This window comes from Erinaceus europaeus, chromosome 9, assembly GCF_950295315.1.
Source record: "Erinaceus europaeus chromosome 9, mEriEur2.1, whole genome shotgun sequence".
In the NCBI taxonomy this organism is placed as follows: Eukaryota; Metazoa; Chordata; class Mammalia; order Eulipotyphla; family Erinaceidae; genus Erinaceus; species Erinaceus europaeus.
Genome location: NC_080170.1, coordinates 43,628,827 through 43,656,439, shown reverse-complemented (window position 1 = coordinate 43,656,439; position 27,613 = coordinate 43,628,827). Strand labels below are relative to the sequence as shown.

The following is a 27,613-nucleotide window of genomic DNA, read 5'->3' as shown; positions in this document are numbered from 1 at the left end:
AGGAGGGGAAAAAGAAAAGAAAGGAAAGAAAAAACAGCAAACAAACAAAAAGAACAGAGCATGCTCTATCAAAGAGTGCACTGAAAAAGGTGCAATTACCTGACCAATTGGTTGTAGATATACAGCTGGAATTTGGGATGAAGGTTGGGAAAACAGACACTGAGAGAGGCCCAGTGATGAGACGTAAAGACAGAGAAGAAGTAGTGAACAGGAGAGCAGTGTCTACAAAATAAGGAGGAAGATTTTAAAACCAAGAGATCAAGAAGCAGAAAGAACAAGAAAGGGAAAGCATAAGAGTTGAGTGAAGAACTTTCAATATAGTTCTTGTATAACATTATCACCTCTTTAATTTAAAGCAAATGCTATACTCAGTGTGATATATAAAGCAAATACTTTTATAGATCTTACCAATGATCACTGATTATGCCTTTCTCCTCAGATGTTGCTTAACCAACCCCTATACTTTCAGGCAAATTTACTTGTTTTTGAGTAATGTAATGAGAAGTACAGTGTGGTACTAAGTAACTTTTCCTATATATTTTAAAGTAGAACAAATATTTGCTGTGAATCTATAACTTTAGAAACTACATACATATGGAATCCTGAGCCTACCTGCACTCTGTATATATTTAAACTAAAAATCAAATTTAAAAAGTACAGTTTCATTACTCCCACCATCATGATCTAGCCTGAAAATACTATAATTAAAATTTTTAATTTATGATAGAAAATACCTTGTTGATCATTAGAACATTGTTTCTTGCTAGTGGGACCTACTAGAAGAGCTAGCTATACAATTAAAAAAGGTTCACTAAATACTGAAATGCAATACCCATTCTGGAAGATATCAGAATGTATAAATAAGAACAAACCAAACTAGTCTCAATAAATACTGTCACTGAACAAAAAAAATCATGCTGTGGACAGTTCATTCATAAGGTCAAAGGTAAGAAAATTTTGTAAGTTACACAATAAAAATAGAAAAAAAAGCTACCATTTTCTCTATTTTTTAAGTGACAAATAGATTATTATATATGAAGGAAAAAATAAATCTAATAATAGTTTTGAAAGGTTAATTCTCTTTGACAGAGCATGCTCCTGTTCACATGCACAAAATAATATGTCATAGACCAAGGCAATGTCTATTGCCTTGGAAGGGCAAGGAATAATGTCACTGTTATAGAAGTGAGAAAATCTAGGTATAAATCCAGCTATTCACTTGGATTTTTAATAGTGGGGAGAACCCACTATTAAACCCACATATATATTTTTGGGTAGTCAATTACTGATATAGTGTCTAATGCCCCCGACATATAACTTAACACTTCATCTTCAGTTATTTATACACACAGGAAGCATACATAGACTCCCATCTGGATTGCCTTGATTTTCTGCACTAAAGTTCAAGGAAAAACAAATTATCTGTAGTTTAGAAGACACTGCAATCTTCCTTGCCATTCTTTATGATGGTCTTACAAATTTATTTTTATACCAATTATCAAAATATTATACAAAAACAAATGTACTTGGCAAAAGCTTCAAAATTATTTTTGACATGAAACATCACCCACCCTCTTAAGTACACAACTGCTAAATGCATGCTTGACCTAGTACAAAAAGTAAAATAACATTGAAACATATAAAATAAAGAATAAAAAGATACAATATTTTGTTCAGCCCCTCCAAAAAGAAAAGAAAATAAATGAATAAATAGTCTATGAAAAGTTTCGTTTAAAATTAGAACTTCTTCCTAAATGCCTATGTTCCTTATTTAAAATACATTCTAGAAATATGTCCTTTAAAATCTGAATAAAGATGAGATAAAAGAAGTAATTCACACTACAATGATTAATCTTTCAAAATGCTGCATAGCAAAGAAATAAAATTTGTGAATAATGGAGATATAAATGCCTAACAACAGAAAATGCTACTTGTACACCTTATAGCTGGTGACAAGGTATTACCAGCAAGGCTCTGATGGTAGCAGAACACAGTACTAGGATTAAATAACCAGCATTTTCCCCCCCCGTATTTACAATGTAAAATGTGATGTGCAGTTACTCAGCTCCAGCAACTGGTCACTGAGCTCTTTACTAATTTCAACAAATATTATTTAGGAGGGTCACTGCAATAACTTTAAATCAGCAATGTAGTTAAGATAAAAACAACAACTATGAGTTTGAGGAGGGAAATTATACATGTGGTTGTTGGAGAAGTCATGGCATATTTTTTGTTATATGCAAAAAATGCATATATTCTCAATTCAATTTTTTACTGCTTAAAATCCAGAGAAGAGGGTTCAGGTTCTATCTTTACTAGCATGAACTATGTGTGAATTAATTTCTGTAGGCCTCGATTTCTTCATGTAAAGCCAAGGGACTATACTAAATAACTCTTTCCTAAGAATCATTCTAGTTCCAACAGTTTATGATTCTTTTTCTGTTCTAATACCTCCTCAAATTTCAGTATCTTCATTCAAATAGAAATGTTAATTGCCTTCCTGCCTGCTTTCCCCCTCCCTCCCTTTTTTTTCCTCCCTTCCTTCCCTCCTTCCTTCCCTGGGGCTCAAGCACTAAGAATTCACTGCTCCCAGTGGCCATTGTTTCCTTTTTCTTTCTTTCTTTCTTTCTTTTTTTTAAATTTTAAATATTTATTTATTCCCTTTTGTTGCCCTTGTTGTTTTATTATTGTAGTTACTGATGTCATTGTTGGATACGACAGGGAGAATTGGAGAGAGGAGAGGAAGAAGAGAAGGAGAGAAAGATAAACACTTGCAGACCTACTTCACAGCTCCCTGCAGGTGGGGAGCTTGAACCGGGATTCTTACGCAGGTCCTTGCACCACATGTGCTTGACTCGCTGCGCTACTGCCCAACTCCCTGTTTCCTTTTTCTTCTTCTTCTTTCTATTTTATTTGATTGGACAGAAAGAAATTGAGAGAGGACAGGGGATATAGAGGGAGAGAAAGACACCTACAGACCTGCTTCACCGCTCGTGAAGTGTCCCTCCTTCAGGTATGGAACAGGGGCTTGAACTCAGATCCTTGCACATAATGTGTGAGCTCAACCAGGTGCGCCAACATCTAACCCCCAACAACATTAATTTCATTGCCACTATTGCTCTTATCCCATCCCTATCCACAAACACAACTGCAATGTTTCAAGCAAAAATGAATGCACCAAGGCCTATTTCTTCAACAATTTTTTTTCTCAACAAACTTGTTAAAATTTCCTGTCATAGCTAACTAGGGAAGGTAAAGCAGTTATATAAAAATTCTAAAGGCTGGGGAGATAGCATAGTGGTTATACAAGCCTTCCAGGCCTTAAGCTCTGAGATGCCAAGTTCAATCCCCAGCATCCCCTTACCCAGCGCACAGTAGTGCTCTGGTCTTTTTCTCTTTCTCCTTCTATCTGTATTTTACTTCTGTGTCTCTCTCCTTAAAAATAAAATATTCTTTAAAACCTAGATGATTATTATTTTGGACTCCGAAAATAATAAAAATCAGAACAAAGTGAATAAATTTAACCTTTAATTTGCTCTTGGGAATTTTCCAAGCTTTAATCAAGTCTGAAAGAAGCACTACAGAAACTGACTAATCTCACAAACAAGCTAGGATTAGCAGTCTCTCCTACAAATGTAGCTATTCAGACACCAGCAACGAAGAACTGTTACAGACTCACAAAGAATCAACAACAAAAAACTATCTCTGCAGTTATTGCATTTTGTCTAACATTCATAAAACGTCAAATCACAACTACCCAATGATTACACTCATATGGAATATCCATAAGTAAAGCAAACACATTTACAAAACAACAAACCAAAAAGCAGTAACTAAACTGTCTTTTAGATTGTGAAAATTATGGTGGTTATATAGACACAGGAGCTGGGGAGAAGATTTGTGGATGGACATAGGAGGAACTCTGATGGCTGGGTGCAGTCAGTTGTGTATACACACACACACACACGAAACTATACTGAATCTTCTATATTTGTAGATCAATGTTAAATCAATAAAAAATTCAAATAAGTTACACAAATTTATAAGATTATTATTAATTCAAAGATTTATGAAATAATACCCATAGAGGTTATTGGAATACATTTTGGAAAGCACTGATATTTCTTTGAGAAATTCCAAGGTTATATGGTATTTTCTGCTGGATCTCTGAGTTATAGGTGCTACCTATAACTTTTCTTTTTTTTCTTTTTTTTTTTGTCTTTTCCTGCCTCCAGGGTTATCACTGAGGCTTGGTGCCTGCACCATGAATTCACTGCTCCTGGAGGCCATTTTTCTCCATTTCATTGCCCTTGTTGTCATTGCTGCTGTTGTTGATGTATAGGATAGAGAGAAATCAAGAGAGATTGGGAAGACAGAGAGGGGAGAGAAAGATAAGACACCTGCAGACCTGATTCACCAGTTGTGAAGTGACCCCCCTGCAGGCGGGAAACCAGGGGATTGAATCAGGATCCTTACACCAGTCCTTGAGCTTTGCATCATGTGCACTTAACCCACTGCACGACCGCCTGACCCCCAACTTTTGCTATTTTTAATTAATAGCTGTTTTAGAACCACTGTGACTCAAAAAAGTAATACTTTTTCTGCTAATTCAAAATACAGCCTACATCAAAACTACATTTCTTTTTTAAGAGTTATTTATGGAGAGGAGGGGTACTAGAGCCTTACTCCAGTATACACAATGCTAGGGCTCAAACTCAGGATCTCATGTCCCATCCATGTGTTTGTGGCTTCCATTCTGTTACATTTTCTTGTATTTCTAATAGTTTTCCCTTCTATGCTGATAAGGTTTCTCTGCACAAAAGTAGTAAACTGAGAGAAATTTTGTGATGTGTGTATATACTGCTAAAGGATATCAAAATATGATTTAAATTCAATCTGTGGTTCAAATTGTGAACTTAAAATAGCACTTACTAAATGGCTGCGGAAATGGTTCAACTAGTAAAGAATCGGACATGCATGCCTAATCCCCAGCACTGCATGCACCAACTCTAGCTTTCCTCTCTCCTTGTCTCATGTGAAACTCTTTCTCATGTGTAATAAATTAAAAAAAATAGAAGTCAATAAAAATGTTTAATGGATCTCTCTCAAATTTAAAGAAGGTTACAGTTATAAAGTCAAGGGCACATTCCACAATCAATCAAATAATAAGTGTATTTAGGTAAAATTAAGTAAAACTGAAAGAAAAAAACTAGACCTAAGTATCATTTTATGTCAAAGGTGACATACAACTAAGCTACAATCTAGGTCAGAGAACCTTCCTTTAAAAAATGTCTTTAAGAAATAGTATTTAGATAGAGAATTCGACTTCCGGAGGCGGAGCTACGAGCAGCAGATGGCTTTCACTTCTCTCCCCTCCCCTCCCCTCCCCTCCCCTCCCCTCCCCTCCCCTCCCCTCCCCTCCCCTCCCCTCCCCTCCCCTCCTCTCCTCTCCCGGATCAACTAGGAATACCAAAGGAGACCACCCGGACCAAAACAAGACAGGACTAGAATGACCACAGGAACCCAGTAAATCACCCGTGAGTACAAACACGCGTGGCTGGTGACAGAGAGGAGAGAGGGGCCTAAGGAGAGATTAAGTGGCTGCTAACAGTTCAACAGTTTATCAGTGGAGACACCACCTCCAGTCTGCTCCACAACAAGGGGACAGCTGATGGGAGGAAAGGACTCCCCAGAGACTCACCAAGTGCAACTCTGAGTCTCCATTGCTACTACCCTCAGAATCTGGAGCAGCAAAAGGGAGGGACACCAGGGGACAGATCTAACCGGGAAACTCAGGAGAAGACCTATACCTCGGTGGCATAGCTGAGGGGCTGTTAAAGTCTCTTTGCATAGCCACTGGATTATCTCTGCCACACCCTGCTTTATCTCTTGGTCAGGAGTCAGTGATTAAGCTAAGAAGCCTATTGATAGTTTTAAAGCCCTCAGGCTCCCATAGCCTACAGGGAAGGAAAAAAAGAGGCTTTTACACCACTGAGCTCCAACTCAGGGGTTGAAAAAACTGTTAACTTCCACCACGGAAAAACCCTTTAATTAAATTACTTAGACACAAGTCAATCCAGGCAATAGTGATCAATAATTTGAAAAGTACTGATAAAGGGAACTCATAACATAATATATAAAATGGTTAAAACAACAAGAAAAAATATTGGAGAATCGAACCAGGACAAAAGTCCAGCTAAAAGTGCTCCAGAGGGTGAAGCACAAAACGAGTTCAACATCCAAACATTAGCTAAGGAAATAATAACAGGAGTGAGTAAAGAATTTGAAAAAATTGTAATCAGAAATGCAGGAACAACAAAAGAGAATATGGAAGAAAATTCTAATTATCTCATGGTTATTAGAGAGCTGAAAGCTGAAATCGCTGAGCTAAGAAGGCAACTAGCTGAACAAGCTAAAACAGTATCACAGCAGGGCAACAAAATAGATGAACTCCAGAAAGCAGTAGAGGGCAGAGAGAATAGAATCTATGAGGCTGAAGACAGAATTAGCAAGATTGAGGATGAATTAGAGACAACTAAAAAAGAAGTAAGAGATCTCAAAAAGAGATTAAGAGATGCTGAAAACAACAACAGAGTCCTATGGGATGACTTCAAAAGAAACAATATACGCATTATTGGCTTACCAGAGGAAGAAAGAGAAGGAGAGGAAGAAAGCATTCTCCAGGCCATAATAGCTGAAAATTTCTCTAGTCTAGACAACACCAAAGACATAAAGATTCAAGAAGCCCAGAGGGTCCCAAACAGAATTAACCCAGACCTAAAGACACCAAGACATGTCATACTTAGAATGGAAAGGAATAAGGATAAAGAAAGGATCCTCAAGGCTGCAAGAGAAAAACAAAGAGTCACCTACAAAGGAAAAGATTAGCAGCAGACTTCTCCATACAAACACTACAGGCCAGAAGAGAATGGCAAGATATCTATCGAGTGCTCAATGAGAAAGGCTTTCAGCCAAGAATACTATATCCTGCTAGACTGTCATTCAGACTAGATGGAAGCATCAAAACCTTCTCAGACAAGCAATAGTTGAAGGAAGCAACCATCACCAAGCCTGCCCTGAAAGAAGTTCTGAAAGGTCTCCTATAAACAATCAGACCACCACAAATAGGACATATATCAAAACACTCTAAAACTACAAGAATGGTGTTAAAATATCTTCAATCTTTGATATCAATAAATGTGAATGGCCTGAATTCACCTATTAAAAGACACAGAGTAGGAAGATGGATCAGAAAACACAACCCAACAATATGTTATCTACAGGAAACTCACCTAACTCAACAAGACAAACACAGACTTAAAGTGAAAGGATGGAAAACTATCATACAAGCCAATGGCCCACAAAAAAGGGCAGGAACAGCTATTCTCATATCTGACATGATAGACTTTAAAATAGATAAGATTAAAAAAGATAGGAATGGACACTAGTTAATGCTCAGAGGATCAGTCAATCAAGAGGACTTAACAATTATTAATATCTATGCACCCAATGAGAAGCCATCTAAATACATCAAACTTCTACTGAAAGAGCTACAGCAATATATTAACAGTAACACAATCATAGTAGGGGACTTCAACACCCCACTATCTCAACTGGACAGATCATCCAGGAAGAAAATCAGTAAAGACATAAGGGAGCTAAATGAAGAGATAGATAAACTAGAACTATTGGACATTTTCAGAGTCATTCATCCCAAGAAACTGGAATATACATTTTACTCAAATCCACATGGGTCATTCTCAAGGACAGACCATATGTTAGGCCACAAAGACAGCATCAGCCAATTCAAGAGCACTGAAATCATCCCAAACATCTTCTCAGACCACAGTGGAATTAAACTAACACTTAACAATCAACAAAAGATTAGTAACAGTCCCAAAATGTGGAAGCTCAACAGTACACTTCTTAACAACTTCTGGGTCAAAGAAGAAATCAAGGAAGAAATCAAAATGTTTCGAGAGTTCAATGAAAATGAAGACACAAGCTATCAAAATATTTGGGACACAGCTAAAGCAGTTCTAAGAGGGAAGTTCATAGCTATACAAGCACACATTAGGAAACAAGAAAAGGCACAAATAAACAGCCTGATTGCACATCTTAAAGACCTAGAAGAAGAACAACAAAGGAATCCTAAAGCAACCAGAAGGACAGAAATCACTAAAGTTAGGGCAGAAATAAATAACATTGAGAACAGGAAAACCATACAAAAGATCAATGAAAGTAAATGTTGGTTCTTCGAAAGAGTAAACAAAATCGACAAACCTTTAGCCAGACTCACAAAACAAAAAAGGGAGAAGACCCAAATAAATCGGATAGTAAATGAAAGAGGAGATATCACAACAGACACTGCAGAAATTCAACATATCATGCGAGACTTCTATGAACAACTATATGCCACCAAGCTAGAGAACCTGGAAGAAATGAATGATTTCCTAGATACCTACCACTTCCAAAACTAAGTAAAGAGGAAGTGGATAACATGAACAGGCCCATCACAGCTAATGAAATTGAAACAGTTATCAAAAATCTCCCCAAAAATAAAAGTCCTGGACCAGATGGTTTTACAAATGAATTCTACAAAACCTTCAAAGAAGAACTAATACCTCTACTTTTAAAAGTCTTTCAGAAGATTGAAGACACTGGAATACTCCCTGCCAGCTTCTATGAAGCCAACATCACCCTGGTACCAAAAGCAGACAGGGACACAACCAAAAAAGAAAACTACAGACCAATATCTCTGATGAACATAGATGCAAAAATATTGAACAAAATTCTAGCCAACCGGATACAGCAGTATATCAAAAAGATTGTTCATCATGACCAAGTGGGGTTTATCCCAGGCATGCAAGGTTGGTTTAATATACGTAAATCAATCAATGTGATCCACCACATCAACAAAAGCAAGACCAAAAACCACATGGTCATATCAATAGATGCAGAGAAAGCCTTTGACAAAATACAACATCCCTTTATGATCAAAACACTACAAAAAATGGGAATAGATGGAAAATTCCTCAAGATAGTGGAGTCTATATATAGCAAACCTACAGCCAACATAATACTCAATGGTGAAAAACTGGAAGCATTTCCACTCAGATCAGGTACTAGACAGGGCTGCCCACTATCACCATTACTATTCAAGATAGTGTTGGAAGTTCTTACCATAGCAATCAGGCAGGAGCAAGGAATTAAAAGCATACAGATTGGAAGAGAAGAAGTCAAACTCTCCTTATTTGCAGATGACATGATAGTATAAATGGAAAAACCTAAGGAATCCAGCAAGAAGCTTTTGGAACTCATCAGGCAATACAGTAATGTGTCAGGCTATAAAATTAACATTCAAAAGTCAGTGGCATTCCTCTATGCAAACACTAAGTTAGAAGAAATTGAAATCCAGAAATCAGTTCCTTTTTCTATAGCAACAAAAACAATAAAATATCTAGGAGTGAACCTACCCAAAGAAGTGAAAGACTTGTATACTGAAAATTATGAGTCACTACTCAAAGAAATTGAAAAAGACACAAAGAAGTGGAAAGATATTCCATGTTCATGGGTTGGAAGAATTAACATCATCAAAATGAATATATTACCCAGAGCCATCTACAATCAAGATCCCAAGCACATTTTTTAGGAGAATAGAACAAATGCGACAAATGTTTATCTGGAACCAGAAAAGACCTAGAATTGCCAAAACAATCTTGAGAAAAAAAGAACAGAACCGGAGGCATCACACTCCCAGATCTCAAACTGTATTATAGGGCCATTGTCATCAAAACTGCTTGGTACTGGAACATGAACAGACACACTGACCAGTAGAATAGAACTGAGAGCCCAGAAATTAGGCCCCACACCTATGGACATCTAATCTTTGACAAAGGGGCCCAGACTATTACATGGGGAAAGCAGAGTCTCTTCAACAAATGGTGTTGGAAACAATGGGTTGAAACATGCAGAAGAATGAAACTGAATCACTGTATTTCACCAAATACAAAAGTAAATTCCAAGTGGATCAAGGACTTGGATGTTAGACCAGAAACTATCAGATACTTAGAGGAAAATATTGGCAGAACTTTTTTCCGCATAAATTTTAAAGACATTTTCAATGAAACGAATCCAATTACAAGGAAGATTAAGGCAAGTATAAACCTATGGGACTACATCAAATTAAAAAGCTTCTTCACAGCAAAAGAAACCACTACCCAAACCAAGAGACCCCTCACAGAATGGGAGAAGATCTTTACATGCCATACATCAGATAAGAGTTTAATAACCAACATATATAAAGAGCTTGCCAGACTCAACAACAAGACAATAACCCCATCCAAAAATGGGGGGAGGACTTGGACAGAATATTCACCACAGAAGAGATCCAAAAGGCCGAGAAACACATGAAAAAATGCTCCAAGTCTCTGATTGTCAGAGAAATGCAAATCAAGACAACAATGAGATATCACTTCACTCCTGTGAGAATGTCATACATCAGAAAAGGTAACAGCAGCAAATGCTGGAGAGGTTGTGGGGTCATAGGAACCCTCCTGCACTGCTGGTGGGAATGTCAATTGGTCCAACCTCTGTGGAGAACAGTCTGGAGAACTCTCAGAAGGCTAGAAATGGACCTACCCTATGACCCTGCAATTCCCCTCCTGGGGATATATCCTAAGGAACCCAACACATCCATCCAAAAAGATCTGTGTACACATATGTTCTTGGCAGCACAATTTGTAATAGCCAAAACCTGGAAGCAACCCGGGTGTCCAACAACAGATGAATGGCTGAGCAAGTTGTGGTATATATACACAATGGAATACTACTCAGCTGTAAAAAATGGTGACTTCACTGTTTTCAGCCGATCTTGGATGGACCTTGAAAAAATCATGTTGAGTGAAATAAGTCAGAAACAGAAGGATGAATATGGGATGATCTCACTCTCAGGCCGAAGTTGAAAAACAAGATTAGAAAAGAAAACACAAGTCGAACCTGAAATGGAATTGGAGTATTGCACCAAAGTAAAAGACTCTGGGGTAGGTGGGTGGGTGGGGAGAATACAGGTCCATGAAAGATGATGAATGACATAGTGGGGGTTGTATTGTTAAATGGGAATCTGGGGAATGTTATGCATGTACAAACTATTGTATTTACTGTTGAATGTAAAACATTAATTCCCCAATAAAGAAATAAATTATTTAAAAAAAAAAAAAAGAAATAGTATTTAGAACTGTTCGAGAAGAATGGCAGACTGTCCTATCATTCAGTATTCTAGAAGAACATTGGTCTTTCTTATTTCAATTCATCAAATCACACCTACTCACAAGGTCATACTTTTGTTCTCATGGCAGGGGAAATGGTTTGACTGACAGAGCACTGAACCTTCATCTCCAAGATTCCCAGTTCAATACCTAGCTCTGTATGTATGAGAGTGAGCCTCTGGCTTGTGTCTCTCCCTCCCTCTCTCTTCCTTCTCTCTGCTTCATGTGAAACTCTCTTCCTCTTATGTGACAAACAAAAATAAATACAGTTTTTAAATCTAATTCTCTACTTGAATAAGGTTGAGAATTGTCAGAGAATCACAGAGTAAGAACTTAGAATGTATCACTACTCTCTCAAGTTGGCAGACAAATTCTTGGCTTCTAGAGAAGATAGAAATTACACTCAGAGTTTTTAGTAAAAGAGAAAACTTTGTCACAGGTAAATGTGTAACTACTACTTTGGTTTTTAAAATATGAACAGTATCTCCATAAAAACAAGTAAATTTATTTTATAAATAGGGTATACTGTTGACTTACTTCTAGATTCATCTAATAATTCTGTTGAAATCTATTGAATCCATAAGTATTGTTATATAGCACTCTGATCTAATGAAGTACATTAAGCACTGTTTCATGCTACCACTTTTCAATATAACTAAACAAGAGACAGTTATAAAAATAAATTACTTTTCATCCATGCGGCTTCTCATTTTCTTCAGCTTTTGCATAATGCTGCTAGTTTCACTACTGGAGACTGAAATGGGGGAGGGACTTCGAGTCTCCAAGTCAGTTGGACCAGGACTAGTTGCTTTATTATCCTTTGAATCATCATCACTATGAGAATCCTATATATAAAAAGGAATAAAGTATTGCAGTTTATGGGAATTTAAGCTCTTAGTCATCTTAAGCACTATCATTTGAGCATTAAGTTTATCCTTAAAAGATTAAGCTATTAAGTTATACAGCTAAGGTATTATAAATATATAAATTAAACACTAAAAGTTTATTTATCTGTCAGAGAAGGATTTCCAAAAGAGAGAAAACTGGAATGACCCATATGTTGCTAGACTCAAAATGGAGGAATTACTATGAACTATTATTTATCAATATGAACTCATAACACAAACATATACACATGTAGAAATAAAGGCATGAAAAATGTATTTCTCTTTATCTAATTAAATATTCCCTACATTTGTTGCATACAAATTGTTGCATCAGTCTGGGGGCTGAGCAGTGGTGCACCTGGTTAAGCACACATAGAACCAGGACTCGAGTCCCCGCCCCCCACCTGCAGGGGGACACTTCACAAGTGGTAAAGGTCTGTAAATATCTATTTTTCCCTTTCTATCTTCACCTCCCCTCTCAGTTTCTGTTATACAGAATAGAAAAAAAGAAAGAAAAGAGGAAAAAATGACCAACAAAAGTGGTAAATTTGTAGTTCTGGCATTGAGCCCCAGCAATAACCCTAGAGGCAAATAGAAAAAAAAAAGAGGCAAGTCTGGATAGGAGTGAAACTGCCTAACAACAGATCTTGGTTTCTAAATAACTTCCTTCCTTGGAGAAAGCGGCGGTCAGGGAGGTGGCATAGTGTATAAAGCATTGGACTCTCAAGCATGAGGTCCCAAGTTCAATCCCTGGCAGTACATGTACCAAAGTGATGTCTTATTTGTTTGTTTTTTCCCCTCTCTCCACCTATCTTCTTCATGAATGAATAAATAAAATCTTTTAAAAAAAAAAAACTTTAAAGGGGGAGTCGGGCGGTAGCACAGTGGGTTAAGCACATGTGGCACAAAACGCAAGGACCAGAGTAAGGATCCCAGTTCGAGTCCCCGGGTCCCCACCTGTAGGGGAGTCGCTTCACAGGTGGTGAAGCAGTTCTGCAGGCATCTCTCTGTCTCTCTTCCTCTCTACCTCCCCTTCTCTCTCAACTTCTCTCTGTCTCTATGCAATGACAAATAAATAATAAAAAAAAAAAGTTTAAAAAAGCACAAGAAATGGGTGATTCCAAAGATGGGGCATACGGTGGAGGAGATAACATAATGATTATACAAACAGATTCTAATGCCTGAGGATCCAAGATCCCAGGTTCAATCCCTTACACCATCATAAAGTCAGAACTGAGCAGTGCTCTGGTGAAAAAACAAAACAAGGATGGGACATGGAAAGTACAAGACAGCCCTGAAACATCTTTTTTGGAAAACACGAAAATGCTCAAAGACTACTACAGATATATCAAAAGACTCTTACTAGCCTGAGGCTCCTACTGACCTGATTCAGAACAATGTGAACAAAAAACAACAACAGGAATAGACTGTTACATTTAGCTAAAATGGAAGTCCATTATTTTAATTAAAAAAAATAAAAGTTTTAAGAACAAACTAACAAAATTACTCTATGCAAAGTACTTGTTAATTACAAAAAGGAAATGACAAAGCAGCTCACTTGGACAGTAAGCGCATGTGATCAGGTTTGAGCCCAGTCCCCACCATGATAGAAGTTTCTGTGTTGTAGTGCCTTCCCCCTTCTCCACCAGTGACCCTCTCACCTCTCTCTCTCTGAAAAAGTGGGCCCAGAGTGGCACTGACAATGATGATGATGATGATGATGATGATGATGATGATGATAATAAAGAAATAGAATAATGTACTAAAAGGGAACGAATAGTTCAGTGAAACTCAGTAACTATGTTAAGATCTGAGAGACACCAAATCAAATGATCAAGTCAAAACCATTATGGTATATAGATGAAAAATAGTTTTAAATTAATATATGAACCATGTGTCCCTTTCAAAACTTGAATATTTCACAGGAAAAATTAAAACTTTTACTATATACAGATACATACACAGAACTTTATCTTATCAAATTATAGTATTGTAACAGCAAAAATAATACTCAAGGGATGAAGAGAGATTTGCAACAAAAGGAGGAGAAAAATCAAACTAATAATTTAATATAACTTACCAGTTTATTCTCCCCTGCAGACTTTAACTTCTCCTGTAGCTTTATGGTGGTCTGTCGAATTCTTTCTATCTCTTCTTGTTGTTTAAGAATCAGTTGTCTTTCTTTCCGAGCTGCCTTATTTGCTTCTTGAAGACGTTTAATTTCTGCCTAAGGTTGAAGAAATTAAGTAAAATTTAAAAGGAAAGTTCAATCACCACTTATATTTTTATCATAGGTATTTTAATTCAAGATAAAAGGAGACTGAAAAAATTTAGAGGCGGGGGTAGATAACATAATGACTATGCAAAGGGACTCTAGTTCCTGAGGCTCCAAAATCCCAATTTCAATCCTCACACTCCATAAATGAGGGCTGAGCAGTACTCTGGTAAAATAAACAAATAAACAAAACAATAATAATTACAAGGAAAACATTTTAAGTAGTTGATTCAAGTCACATAGCCCATCACTATAAAATAATTTAACATGATACCTTAATTCTAACCGTTATAATTACAAGATTTAATTTCATACCCTTTTTTAAATTTAACAAATCCTTCAGATTTTCCCAGAGACCTACTTCATCTTTATATGTATATGTTTTAACAGTTGCATAGTAAGAAAACTAACTAATGAAACCATTATTTTAACTGCTAAGCTTTCAGGCCCCTTATAACTGTTTACCATTCTAAGTTTTGCTTTAATGCTTATACATGTTTCATCCTATGAATTAATTCTTTAGGAGAGATTTTAAAAATAGTACAAACAAATAAAAATTAAAAACCATTTTATGGCCTTAAAACAGATCTTAATGATCCAGATCTCATCTGCTATATTCTTTTACCTTTAGATTCCTGATTAACAATTTGTTCTGCTTTATATCTTTTTTTTTTAATTTAAGAAAGGAGACATTAACAAAACCACAGAATAAGAGGGGTACAGTTCCGCACAATTCCTATAACCCAATCTCCATATCCCATCCCCTCCCCTGATAGCCTTCCCATTCTCTATCTCTCTGGGAGTATGGATCCAGGGTCGTTGTGGGTTGCAGAGGGTGGAAGGTCTGGCTTCTGTAATTGCTATCTTAATGTTATTCAACTACCAAGTTGCAGATGCTACCATGACACCAACCTGACTTCCCTGGGCAGATGACCTCACTAATGTGTCCTGGAACCCCACCTCCCCAGAGGTCTACCCCACTAGGGAAAGAAAGAAATAGGCTAGAGGTATAGATTGACCTGACACTCATGTCCAGCAAAGAAGTAATTACAGAAGCCAGATCTCCCACCTTGTTGTTCTTTTAAAAAATATATTGTTTATTATTTTTATGTATTATTACTATTTTTATTAATTTTTTAATTTTTATTTATTTATTTTCCCTTTTGTTGCCCTTATTGTTTTAGACCTCCCACCTTATGCACCCCATAAAGATCTTTGGCCCATACTTCTAGTGGGATAAAGAATAGGGAACCTTCAAATGGAGGAAATGGAATAAAGAATTGTAGTGGTGGGAATTGTATGGAATTGTACCACTTTTTAAATTTTTTTAATATATTAATTAATTAATTAATTTTTCCTTTTTGTTGCCCTGTTGTTTTTTAATTGTTGTTGTAGTTATTACTGTTGTTGTTATTGATGTCATTGTTGTTAGGACAGAAAGAAATGTTGAGAGGAGGGGAAGAAAGAGAGAGGAAGAGAAAGATAAGACACCTGCAGACTTGCTTCACTGCCTGTGAAACGAACCCCCTGCAGGTGGGGAGCCGGGGGGGGGGGGGGGGGGGGCTCGAACCAGGATCCTTACGCTGGTCCTTGCGCTTTGTGCCATGTGCGCTTAACCCACTGTGCTACCACCCAACTCCCGGAATTGTACCACTCTTATTCTATAGTCTTGTCGATCATTATTAAATCACTATAATTAAAAAAATAAAACCTAAAATAAAAAATAGATCTTAATTTTTTTTTTAAATTTTGTTGGCTAGGACAGAGAAATGGAGAGAGGAGGGGAAGACAGAGAGGGGGAGAGAAAGAGAGACACCTGCAGACCTACTTCACTGCCTGTGAAGCGACTCCCCTACAGGTGGGGAGCTGGGGTCTAGAACCGGGATCCTTATGCTTTGCTCCACGTGCACTTAACCCACTGCACTACCGCCCGACTCCCCTTAATTTTTTTTAAGTGGTCTGGGAGGAGGCATAGTGGATAAAGTGTTGGATTCTCAAGCTTAAGGTCCCAAGTTCAAGCCCAGCAGTCTGGCTCCCTTTCTTCCCCTCATCCTATCTCTCATTAATAACATTTTTTTTTTTTTTTAGAAAAAAGAAAGGTTTTTTATAACTACTACCATATACAATATCATCAGCAACTTTTTAAAAAAAAAATTATTCATTAGATACAGAGAGAAACTGAGAAGGGAGGAAAAGATAGGGGAAGAGGGCAGGGGTAGATAGCATAATGGTTATGCAAAGATACTCTCATGTCTGAGGCTTTAAGGTCCCAGGTTCAATCCCCTACACCACCATAAACCAGAGCTAAGCAGTGCTCTGATTAAAAAGGGGGGGGAAGGGTGTGGGGAGAGACAAAGAGGTACCTGCAACAATGCTTCACCACTTGTGAAGCTTTCTCCCTACAGGTGGGAACCAAGGGCTAGAACCTGGGTTTCTGTGCACTGTAATGTGTGCTCTTAACCTGGTGTGCCAGGCCTGACCCCCCAATAGGAACTTTTTTTTTTTTTTGCCTACAGGGTTACTGTTGGGGTTCAGTGCCTGCATTTCAAATCCACTGCTCCTGGAGGCCATCTTTTTACCATTGTTGTTGCTGGTGCTGCTATTGTTGTTGTTATTGTTGTAGCTGCTGCTGTTGTTGGATAGGACAGAGAGAAAATGAAAGAGATAGGGAAGACAGAGAGGGAGAGAAACAGAGAGACACCTGCAAGACCTGCTTCATTGCTTGTGAAGCGGCTTCTCTGCAGGGGAATAGTCAGGGGCTGGAACAGGGATTCTTGCGCTTTGCATTATGTGCGCTTAACCTGGTGCGCTACCGCCCAGCCCCCACACCAGGGACATTTTAAGACTGAATCATATGAAACTCCACACAGAATATCCTAAGTTAGGAGAAATACTGTACACTGTCACCTATGAGCCCCTGTAATTATAGTAGTATATCATACACAATGACTAAGTATTCACTAAATTTCATATACTGTGCTGGGAGATAACTTGCTTTATAGAGCATACACTTAACTATGCAATAGAACCCAGGAGAGAGCACCTGGCAACACATGGGAGTGCCACACATGGTACTAGGGGACACTTCATAAAGGATGGAGTGATGCTATAGCATCTCCTCTCGGCCCCATCTGTTTCTGAACTTAAAAGGGGGGGGGGGTCTCTATTGGGGCCAGTGGAATTGTGTGAACAAAACTCCTGGTGTCAAAAAGAAAAAAAAAAATCATCTAAGAAGATAATAAAAGATTAGACAAAATAATACATTCCACAATCTACTGCCTTATGATAAATTCTCTTTAATAAAATGTCTCTCCTAGCGTACCTTCTCTTGCTGCAATCTTAAGAGCAAACCCCGCTGTTTCTTCCGGAGAGGAGGCATCTTATCATCTTCTCCTTTGTCTCGTAGATGTCTGAAAATATTTCCCATTGAAAAAAGGATTAGATTTCTTTTTTTTTTTTAATTTTTTTTATTTAAGAAAGGATTAATTAACAAAACTATAGGGTAGGAGGGATACAACTCCACACAATTCCCACCACCCAATCTCCATATCCCACCCCCTCCCCAGTAGCTTTCCCATTCTCTATCCCTCTGGAAGCATGGACCCAGGGTCATTGTGGGTTGCAGAAGGTAGAAGGTCTGGCTTCTGTAATTGCTTCCCCGCTGAACATGGGCGTTGACTGGTCGGTCCATACTCCCAGTCTGCCTCTCTCTTTCCCTAGTAGGGTGGGTCTCTGGGGAAGCTGAGCTCCAGGACACATTGGTGGGGTCTTCAATCCAGGGATGGATTAGATTTCTTAGCTTCAAGAATTCCCAATCACCAAAAAGTCTCCAAATCAATTTAACATTTTTAAATGTGAAAAACAGTTGCTGCTGGCAGCAATTTTGAGCCCCCAAAGTACTTCACTGGATATACAACATATACAAACCCTATATGGTATCCTCTGAAGAGAAAATAACTGAGAAATCTATAAAAGTAAAGGGATTAAGTATAAAATGACAACATAAGAAAAGAGTCAGTTAAATGATAGAGAAATGCAAGGGACCAGGCAGTGGCACACCTGGTTAAGCACACAAACATTACAGTGCACAAGGACCCAGATTCAAGCCCCTAGTTTTCCCCTTCTGCAGGGGGAAAACTTCACAAGTGGTGAAGCAGGTGTCTGTCTCTTTCCCTCCCTATCTCCCCATTCTCTCTCAATCTCTCTGTCTCTATCCAATAATAAGTAAATAAAAATAGATTTTAAAAAATGCAAAGAAAATGTTACATGGGGAGAAACCGCCAAAAAGTCAATGAGGGAGCAATGAATAAAAGGTGACTCATTTCTAGTTTGAGAAACTGGACTGATCTAATCAATCAAATTAAATGAAAAACAAAAACATCTTTAAAAACAAAGCATCTCCTTTTATTAAAAGGAGAAAATGAGGACTTCTGGGGAAGAGCTATCATGACCTAGTCGCAAGAAGCTGGCTCTCAGAAAACAAGTATTAGAACAAAACAACTCCATGAATTTCCTCAGAGAACAGGTGGGATTTCTGGTAAAGAAAGAAACATCATTACCTCAAAGTTGGTGATTACACAGGGACAATGACAGCAGAAGGGGAAAGACTCAAGTAGAAACACAACACTGCACTGCCAGCAATGTGGTAGACTTTAAAGGACCCACATGATATCACTCAAGTCACTGAATGGCTTAAAAAAAAGTAACTCGGACTGCTGTTTAGAGTTGTAGAAGCTACAGGCCCTTGAGCAAACCCCAGGGAACTATTTGGTGAACCCAGAGAACTATACAGTGTACTCTTGTGGCAGCAGGGAAACCAACCAAACTTTACAGTGTCCTGATAACAGAGAGAGCTTGGTGAACAAAGTCAGACTGCCCCGACTCTATCTCCCCTTAACCTATCAATTCCTCTTTGTCATTATCCAAAATAAGTAAAGTATTTTTGAAAAAGGAAAGAAGGAAGGAGAAAGTGAATAGTGAAAACTATGTTAACAGAAAGAACTTACTTTTTCTGATGCTCTAGCCAGGCTAATTCAGCCTTAGTTTTCTCCTTCAAGGCCTTTTCACGGAGACGCAAGAGTGAAGACTGGTGAGCAGCCCTCATTTCCTCTTCTTTCATATACTGTCGAACCATCTCCATAGTAAATTTAGAAAAGCTATCTTGTCCTCCTGAGAATGGCATACTCAACTCCTAGATCAAAGAATTTATTTCATGCTTATAACCTTTGAACCGTTTTTAGAGTTTAATTAAATTAAAAGAGAAATGTGAGGGACTGGGTGGTAGTGCACCTGGCTGAATGCACACATTACAGTGCATAAGGACCCAGGTTCAAGACCCAAGTTCCCATCTGCAGGGGGAAAACTTCGTAAGTGGTGATGCACTGTTGTAAGTCTTCTTATCTCTCTCTCTCCTTCCTATCTCCCCCTTCCCTCTCAATTCCTGTCTCTATCCAAAATAAATAAATAAAATAAATTGAAAATAAGAGAAATGTAGCAACCAAGGAGGTCATACAATGGCTAGAGCACTGGACTTAAAAGTATGAGGTCCCAATTTTGGTCCCTGGCATCACATATGCCAGACTGATGCTATGGTTCTCACTCATTAATAAATATATCTTAAAAACACACAAACACACATTCAAAAATATTAATTATAGAGACTTCCAATCATGTAGGAGAACATTTTTCAAAGAATAGCACATAGAGTAATATTCATTTACTAAGTTATTAGTCAATAGCATTTTTACAAACAACTACTATAATCCAATCAATATAGCTTACAGACACAAAGCAAAGACTTTACCCACATAATCCAAAAAGTTTACAATTTAGTAAGAAAAATTATGTTCTAATTTTTTTTTAATATAATAAGGTGATAGAGAACAGTCAAAGAAATAATTTTGGGTCAGTCAATGACTATACATGTTTCCTTTGTAAGGAAAATAAAGCCAAATTCTAAAGTAAATACATCATATATAACTACTATTTTGGGAAAATCATTCTGGTAGTTTGAACTGAATTCAAAATAAAATTATCTTCATATTTCTGAGAGAATACAGTACTGAACTACCTCTAGAGGTAAACTGAAACATACTTTGGCAGAAGACAATGCAGTCTTTTCTGGGGAAGGTTCTTCATCAGAGTCATCATGATGGCCTCTTTTCTTTTCCATATTAAATCGGCGATGACTCTCAGAAGGTAATAAAGATCGAAATGATTTTTCTTCTATTTCATCTTCTGTCATGGATTCATCAAATTTTAGGGAATATTCTGTTGCAATAGAAGTTGAATCTAAAAAATAATGGAAAAAGTAGAATTTGCCATAATAGTTAACTAGTAGACCTTGTTGCTAATTTACAGGAAATCTAGCATAAATGTCATAGAATGGATCCCATGTAGTTAATTTACTTATTTTTTCATTCTAAATAAATATGGGAGAACTTCCATCTCTATCTCTGTGCAGTGCATCAACTGAGATGCCACTTAAATACATGGGTAGCTTATAAATATTTGTCTAAGAAATCTCTCCAGAATCCACTATTTTCTTTGCAAAATGAATACACTGAATATTTACTGAATCTTCCAAGTTCGTCTTCATTTTATATTCAGTAAGAAGAAATCTGTTAAATAGACAATGTCCACTTTCCACAAAACACTAGAATGCAATTGAGTTGAATCTTTACTACTTTTGACAAGGATCACTATTCTCTTAATGCCCAATAATATGGTCTTTATATTCATCTTCTCAGGCATCAAAATCACCTTTAAAGTCAATATTCCAACTCAGAGTCTCTTCAAGACAATGTAGGTTTTTCCTAGTTTGCACCTCAAATATATTTTAGTGTTCATTTGTTTCCTAGCTCTAAAGAAATCTCTACATTTTTAGGATTTGTTGTAACAGCATTCCACTTCTAAGTACTTAGATCTGTATAATGTATGACAATACATACTTCAATACCCATATATTGTATTCATTATAAAATTTATAAAAAAACATTTTCAAAAGGATGAGTAAAATTAAAATATTTTCTTCTTAAATCCCAAAGATTGTCTTGTCTATCCTGTTTTGAAGACAACAGTTCTCGATGGTCTCAATGGTCATTCAAAAATAGTGACTGTGGTCTGGCAGGTGGCGCAGTGGATAAAGCATCGGACTCTCAAGCATGCGGTCCAGAGTTCAATTCCCGGCAACACATGTACCAGGGTGATGCCTGGTTCTTTCTGTCTCCTCCTATGTTTCTCATTAATAAATAAAATATTAAAAAAAAAAAAAAGTGACTAAGAATCCATAATATAAAAACTGCATTTGGTGATCCAGGAGGTGGCTCAATGGATAAAGCATTAGGCTCTCAGCATAAGGTCCTGAGTTCAATCCCCGGCAGCACATGTACCAGAGTGAGTCTGGCTATTTCTCTCCTCCTAATCTTTCTCGTAAATAAATACATACATACATACATACATACATACATTACTGCATTTGTAATGGAGGCTGTTGATTTTCTGGTCTAATGTCTTAAAATGTCATTTGTTATCAGATTCTAATTCTTCATTATACCATGTATTACCCATGACTTGGTAGACATACAGCTTTTGCTTATGATCTAAGAAGAGCAAAGTAGTGAATTTTAATCTATTTTTTATGTTTTTACTATATTTTTATTGCATAGAGACAGCCAGAAATTTAAAGGAATGGGGAGATAAAGAGGGAGAGAGACAGAGAGACACCTGCAGCCTTGGTTCACTACTTGTGAAGCTTTCTCTCTGCAGGTGGGGACTGGGGGCTCAAACCCGGGTCCTTGTGCACTGTAACATGTGTGCTCAACCAGGTGCGCCACCAGCCGGCCCTCAAATTTTAATTATACTATATATGATACTATCATTTGTAAGAAATCACATCTTTATTAGACTATTTAAAATTTAAAGGTCTAATAATATGTTCTGCTTTTCATAATTCTGTTAACTATCTGTAACTGAACAAAATTTATTTTATTGGGGGGGGTGATCATATACTATTTACCTACAAATATATTCTTCTAGATTAGGTTTTGATTCCACTGGGATCAAGGCATTCATGTACAGTATTGGACCTGAGTTAGCATTATGTGTGACCCTGAATTAAGTTTCACCTGTATAAACTGAATAATAGACATATAGCTATAGCTTCATTATCATAACATTCTATAGTTATATTAACTCAAGAGGTAAATATCTCAAAAGGTTCTGGAATGCTTCCACTTCGCAAAAATGTGTGCGTGTGTATATACATACACACAAAGTTACCTTTCTCATCAGGAAGAGATGGTACACTATCACTTCCTAGGGAATCATCTGCAGCAGTTTGAACTTGTTCCTCAATAGAACTCCCCATCTTTTCACCATGAAGTTTCTTCTTATTTTCTTTAGAAGATGGGCCTGAAGGACTTTCTTGATGGCTGCTACCACTACTACTTCTGTTTATGAATGTATGGAAGAAAACCAGAAAAAAAAAGTGACAAATTAGATCATAACTTCAAAGTATACTCACTTGACCAAAAGAATATGCCTTATGATCACTATATGAAATGAAGATATAATATGAAACACAGAAATGATAAGCAGACATAAATCTGAGGGGAAACTCTGAAAGAAGCTAAGGAGAAAGGAAGGTTTCACTTTTAAATAGTCATAATGAGCAAACACTACTTTCCCCCTTTTCTTTCATTCTAAAATAAAATTATAGAGAAAAGAGGGTTCTAACCACTTTTCCACATCCTTTTCTTTTTTTAAAACATATTTATTTTAATGAGAGGTACAGAGAGAAAGACAAAGAGAAAAAGACCAGAACTCTATTCATCTCTGGCTTGGTGGTGTTGGGGTTTGAACCTGGGATCTCAAAGCCTGAAGTATGAAAGCCTTTTGCATAACCACCATGCTGCTCTCCAGTCCACTTCCTTACTATTAATTAGTATCATGATTTCTCACAATATAAGTTTGTCCCAACTACTCTACCCAACTTTCCTACTCTATTGGAACAATTCATATTAAGTCTATCTCAACTTCTATTTGCCAAATCCAGTAGATAGTTCATACTTCTACAACACTAATGGTGTCAACTTCTTTTTCTTTAAAAGCTCCACTCATGCGGCGAGGTGGTGGCATTCCTGGTTGAATGTATGGGTTCAAGCTCCTGGTCCCCACTTGCAGAGGGAAAGCTTTGCAAGTGGTGTCTCTGTCACTCTTTCTATTTCTCCCTTCCATTTCTGGCTATCTCTATCAAATAAATAAAGATGATGATGATGATGATGATGATAATAAAAATAATAATGGCTCCACTCACTAAAGTATATGTAGTAAAATGTTAACATTATGATAATCTGGGTAAGTGAAATCTGGAAACTCTGAATTATTCTTATAATATTTATCTAAATCAGAAATAAAGATGGTGATCTTCCCTTATTCTGTTATTCTTAAATTTATTCATTCAACATATATGGAGCCAATCATAAACCAGGCTTTGAGATTCTCTGAATATGCTTCTTTCTCTTCTGGTATACCCTTCTTTACCTTTCTGTTTAATGCTCTATTACTTCATGAATAAGTTCAGCATCACCTTTGAAAAATGTCTGAGACACAACATATACAATGTTTATACAATACAGAATCTTAAGGCAGCTATTTCATGGCACAGCATATTTATAAACCAGTTAATCAAATGGGAGAAGTCAGAACTTTGAAAGAAGATACTTTTCCTATTAAATAAATAATATTAAGAAGCCAAAGCAGGGGTGGGGGTGTGCGGTGGTATACCCAGTTAAGTGCACATATCACCAAGTGCAAGGATCCAGGTTTGAGTCCCCATTCCCCACCTGCAAGGAGGACACTTCACAAGTAGTGAAGCAGGTCTGTAGGTGTCTTTCTCTCCCTTTTCATATCCCCTCCCTTTTCCTCCCCTCTCAATTTCTCTCTGTCCTGTCAAATAAAATAGAAAGAAGGGGAAAAAAAAGACTAAGAAGAAGAAAGAAGGGGAAAAAATGACTGCTAGGAGTGGTACATTCATAGTGCTGGAACTGAGTCCCCGCCATAAGCCTGGTGGCAAAAAAAAAAAAAAAAAAAGTCAAAGCAGGCATACACTTCAGTGGCAAAGTGCATGCATTGTATGTATGAGATCCTGGGAGCACACATATGCATTTTAGTCAAAACAATATCTAGGTCTTTCATCATATTGCTTAATCAAACTTTTTTTTTTTTTTTACCTTCGATCATGATTCTTGCACCTGGAGGACTCGGAGTAACTATCATATGAAGGGGAATACTTCTGATGCTTTGAGTCAATGGTCTCTTCTTTACTCTGAGAGAGTGAAACAGAATGACTTTTCCTAAAAATAATAATTAAAAAAAAAACCTGTTGAAACATTTAATGTGTCTAATAAGATCTAGATACCACTTAATACTAGTGAGATAATGTCAATGGCTAGAAATTATGAAATAATTGATATGAAGAACAAAAAGAATGGCATTTTAGCATATAACACACTCAATCATATGTCCTAGGTTCAATATCCAGCACCACCATAAGCCAGAGCTGAGCACTGCTCTATTAAACAAAACAAAAGACAAACAAAACTATTTTTACATGTATTTACCTCCATAATATACCTGATTACTTTTTAATTTACTAGTTCTCACAATAAGCTTTACTTTTTTTTTCTTCCAGGGTTATTGCTGGGGCTTGGTGCCTGCACCAGGAATCCACTGATCCTGGAGGCTATTTTTTTCCCCTTTTGTTGCCCTGTTTTTTTATCATTGTTGTGGTTATTATTATTGTTACTGACTTCGTTGTTGTTGGGTAGGACAGAGTGAAATTGAGAGAGATGGTGAAGACAGAGAGGGGGAGAGAAAGATCAGATACCTACAGACCTGCTTCACCACTTGTGAAGCAACCTCTCATGCAGGTGGGGAGCTGGAGGCTCGAACCGGGATCCTTATGCCAGTCCTTGCGCTTTGTGCCACCTGCGCTTAACCCACTGCACTATCAGCCGACCCCCAATAAGCTTTACTTAACTCAGGAAAACCTCTGATTTCCTTGCACCCACACATTATTAAAATTCCTGCATTACCTATTTCAGACATACGCCCTTTCTTTAATTAACACTTATCTCTGTTTGTAAGTGTTCATTCATTTAAATGATTATCTATCTTATGTCTATCTTCCCCACCAGATCATACACACAGTTATCTTTTCAGTGCCTATAATAGTGCTGGGGACATAATTAATACTATTATAATATTTCTGAATAACTAAATATTAACCTATCTGTTTCAGCTCTGGTCCTTAGTTGTTTCACAAAGTCTGAAGTCTGTTGCCGATGGTGGTCATACAGTGTTGCTAGGGGAGCTCCTGAAGCAGTGATGGCGCCTGAGATATGCGTTCGAGTCAACTCTGCCATCTAAATACGAACACATACAACAGGTCAAAAGTAGATGTAAAAACAATAACTTCACAAGAGAATTGAGAGGGAACATAGTGTATAGAAAAGATCATAGACTGAGAGAAAATTAGTGAACATTAACAGTCAGTCATTTAGACTCTAAAGTCTCAACAGTTTTCTTATAAAATAAGTAACTGGATCATATGATTTCTAAGGTTTCACTGAGCTACAACACTCTATGAATTATACTAAAAACCTTCAAGTTATATAGTAAGCCATGCACAACCAAATGTTAAATCTTTAAGAAGCAGTACTACTTTCTAAGTCTCTTCTGACTAACAATGTGAATAAAGTACATTTTCCCTGGTCTGAGACATTTCTTGACATTGTCCTTGATACAGTAAAAGATAGTGACAGGGGGCCAAGCAGTGGCACATCTGGTTATGCACACACACTACAGTATGCAAGGACCCAGGTTCAAGCCCCTGGTCCCCACCTGAAGGGTAAAAACTTCATGAGTGGTAAAGCAGGGCTGCAGGTGTCTCTGTCTCTGTCCCTTTTAAAATCCCATTCCCATCTGAATTTCTATCTGTATCCAATAATAAATAAATAAAAGGTTTTTAAAAAGATACTAACTGACATCATTCAAGGTAAACATGAAACATTTTCATAAAAAGTAGATCAGTGGTTTCTTGGCAAACGCTAGAAGAAGAAGAAGTGGTTTCTTGAGACCAAGTAAAAAATTCTGAAATTATTTACTTATTTATTTATTGGATAGAAACACAGAGAAATCAAGGATACAGGAGGAAGGAGAGAAGGAAAGAAAGAGAGAAATAGAGAGGAGACCTGCAGCACAGCTTTACTGCTTAAGCTTTCCCCTGCAGGTGGGCTTATCCCTTTATTTTATTTATTTATTAAGGAAGGATACAGTAGAGAGATACAGAGAGAGAAGAGAGAAAAATAGAGAGAGAGAGACATTTACAGCACTGATCACTGCTTGTGAAACTTCTCCACTCACAGGTAGAGACTAGAGGCTTGAATCCAGGTCCTTGAGCACTGTAACCATGCAATTAACCACATAGGCCAAGTGCATTTTTTGACTACCATGAAATATGATAATTTTATTTCTTGACATCATAGGGTTTATAGGGATACACAGATTGGCAGATAAGATATAGAAATAAATGTATATAATTATATACTTATCAAAACTCATCAAACTATCAAAAGGAGTGCATTTTGCTGTAAATGAAGATATCAATAAAATCAATGTTTCTTTAGAAGTTTACCCAAGGGAAGTAATTTAGAGATCATCTCTATATTTTTTCTGTTTCTTTATCAGTCACATGCATAATATATACTGCCATAAATGGTGCCTTTTAGTGTAATAGGATGTTTTTAACCCGAAGTGTTTAACCTAAAATTTGTGTTTGCCAGATGTTAAAATACTGTTATTGCTAAGGTCAAAATAACTCAAATTGAAATGGAATGGTTTGAAGAGGTTTCTCAGTGGCTCTTACCTCACAGATTTGGCGTGCTGCATCTGTGGTGAGGCGAGCAGTCTCAGTTTGCTGTGCAGCTATTTTATAAGTAGTTTCCTGCAGGACATCAGTAACTTCCCGTTGTGATTTAACTACCTGCTGCAGCGATTCTGCATGGGCCTATAAAATCAAAGGGGGTAGAAATAAAATTTGTTGTGTCTCAGTCTCTCCCCATCCAAAACTAGCTTTAATTTATAAATTCTCTTCATGGATCAAAGAGCTTACTAAATGGCTC

The 27,613-nt window shown here is 37.2% G+C and overlaps 1 protein-coding gene across 7 annotated transcripts in view; it reads right to left on the bottom strand.

Annotated features, from left to right (window-relative positions):
• The window catches only part of CEP350 (centrosomal protein 350), a 148,187-nt gene that overhangs the window by 28,781 nt on the left and 91,793 nt on the right, over nt 1-27,613 (bottom strand). For 5 of the 7 annotated variants that reach the window (XM_060197768.1, XM_060197770.1, XM_060197771.1 and 2 more), the window contains 10 exons: nt 27,358-27,498; nt 25,719-25,855; nt 24,662-24,784; nt 22,710-22,879; nt 20,524-20,720; nt 19,436-19,620; nt 17,752-17,839; nt 14,235-14,381; nt 11,955-12,112; nt 100-222 (listed from right to left, as the gene is read on the bottom strand). In XM_060197768.1, the coding sequence (XP_060053751.1) occupies nt 100-222; nt 11,955-12,112; nt 14,235-14,381; nt 17,752-17,839; nt 19,436-19,620; nt 20,524-20,720; nt 22,710-22,879; nt 24,662-24,784; nt 25,719-25,855; nt 27,358-27,498 (1,469 nt within the window). The remainder of the gene's footprint in view (nt 1-99; nt 223-11,954; nt 12,113-14,234; nt 14,382-17,751; nt 17,840-19,435; nt 19,621-20,523; nt 20,721-22,709; nt 22,880-24,661; nt 24,785-25,718; nt 25,856-27,357; nt 27,499-27,613) is intronic. The other 2 variants (XM_060197772.1, XM_060197774.1) reach the window with 1 other exon arrangement.